A 1,556-nucleotide genomic window follows, 5' to 3' on the forward strand; every position below is an offset into this window, starting at 1 on the left:
TTCTCTATAATCAAATCATTGCCATCGTTGGTTGAAACGATTCGAGACCTTGGTGCTTGGTCTCATTCAATTTTTCTAAAGCACGATTGTCTCAAGTATTCTCTAACCTTTCATCAAACATGCTTTCCTTTGACTTTTTTTTACAATATGACTTGGTGTACACTTTTCACAATATCCTAAACCAAATTCAAACTTAACTGCCAATTAAAAAACAACATATACAAAATGTCCACTAACATCCGGCAACCATATATCAAAGACACAAACCTACTCTAGCTGCCATCTACCATTCGAATCTTTAACTAAACTCAATTGATAAGACATTTTTTTCGCAAATTCGAAGTGTCAAAATGCCTCAGAAGAAGAACAAGGTCAAAGAAAGGTTATTCTGTTTCAGCATTTCATCAACGTAAGGTGTGTTTTTTTCTCGTTGCTCCCAAAATTTATTTAAAATCATCAATATATTATCAATTATTTCATTAATATTCGTCATTCCATTAAATTATTTTTTTCATTCATTCGAATAAGTTGAAAATTTCGAACTAAAACTGAGTGGTGAATATTTTTTTTCTCTAGGCAAAAACACTCATTCAAAATGGTTCGCAAATTCTGTGTCGGTGGCAACTGGAAGATGAACGGCAACAAGGCTGAAATTGCCGAAATTGTCAAAACTCTGGTTGCCGGTCCTCTTGACCCCAACACCGAAGTTGTCATCGGCTGTCCAGCCGTATACATCTCCTATGTGCGTGGCCTTGTCCCCGCCACTATCGGAGTTGCTGGCCAAAACTCATACAAAGTTGCCAAGGGTGCATTTACTGGCGAATTGGCCCCAGCCATGTTGAAGGATGTTGGCGCTGATTGGGTCATTTTGGGCCATTCAGAGCGTCGTCAAATCTTTGGCGAAACTGACGATCTCATTGGAGAGAAGGTCGCTCATGCTCTTGCCGAGGGTTTGAAAGTTATTGCTTGCATTGGTGAAACCTTGCAGGAACGTGAATCTGGCAAGACCGAAGAAGTTGTCTTCCGGCAAATGAGCGTACTTAGCAAGTACGTCAAAGACTGGACAAATGTTGTTGTTGCCTATGAGCCAGTGTGGGCTATTGGCACTGGCAAGACTGCTACCCCAGAACAGGTATACATTTTATTTCATTGATTTTCAAAATGACCTTATATGACATTGATACTTTCGCAGGCTCAAGCTGTTCATTCTGTCCTCCGCAAATGGTTGGTTGACAATGTTTCCCAAGCTGTCTCTGATTCACTCCGTATTCAATATGGAGGTTCAGTGACTGCTGCCAATGCTAAGGAACTTGCCTCCCAAAAAGATATCGATGGTTTCTTGGTTGGAGGTGCTTCTCTTAAACCTGAATTCGTTCAAATTGTGAACGCTAGGCAATAAGTTCATTATTTTGCCGCCATCAGCAAAATCATCATTTGGAATCAGGAATTTCAGCTTATATTTATCATCTATTTTAGAGTAGCGAAAGTAAATTTTAGATTTCTATAAGAAAAAAAAAAAAAGAAAAAAGTTGAGAAGCAACAAAATTTTGTATAAA

At 38.8% G+C, this 1,556-nt stretch overlaps 1 protein-coding gene across 1 annotated transcript; it reads left to right on the top strand.

Annotated features, from left to right (window-relative positions):
• The first annotated feature begins 337 nt into the window (after positions 1-337).
• Positions 338-1,556, top strand: LOC129914686 (triosephosphate isomerase). The gene is made up of 3 exons (XM_055994027.1): positions 338-414; positions 577-1,132; positions 1,193-1,556. Exons 2-3 carry the CDS (start codon positions 596-598, stop codon positions 1,397-1,399), a joined length of 744 nt encoding a protein of 247 aa, XP_055850002.1. The 5' UTR covers positions 338-414; positions 577-595; the 3' UTR covers positions 1,400-1,556.

Source organism: Episyrphus balteatus, chromosome 3 (assembly GCF_945859705.1).
Source record: "Episyrphus balteatus chromosome 3, idEpiBalt1.1, whole genome shotgun sequence".
Lineage (NCBI taxonomy): Eukaryota > Metazoa > Arthropoda > Insecta > Diptera > Syrphidae > Episyrphus > Episyrphus balteatus.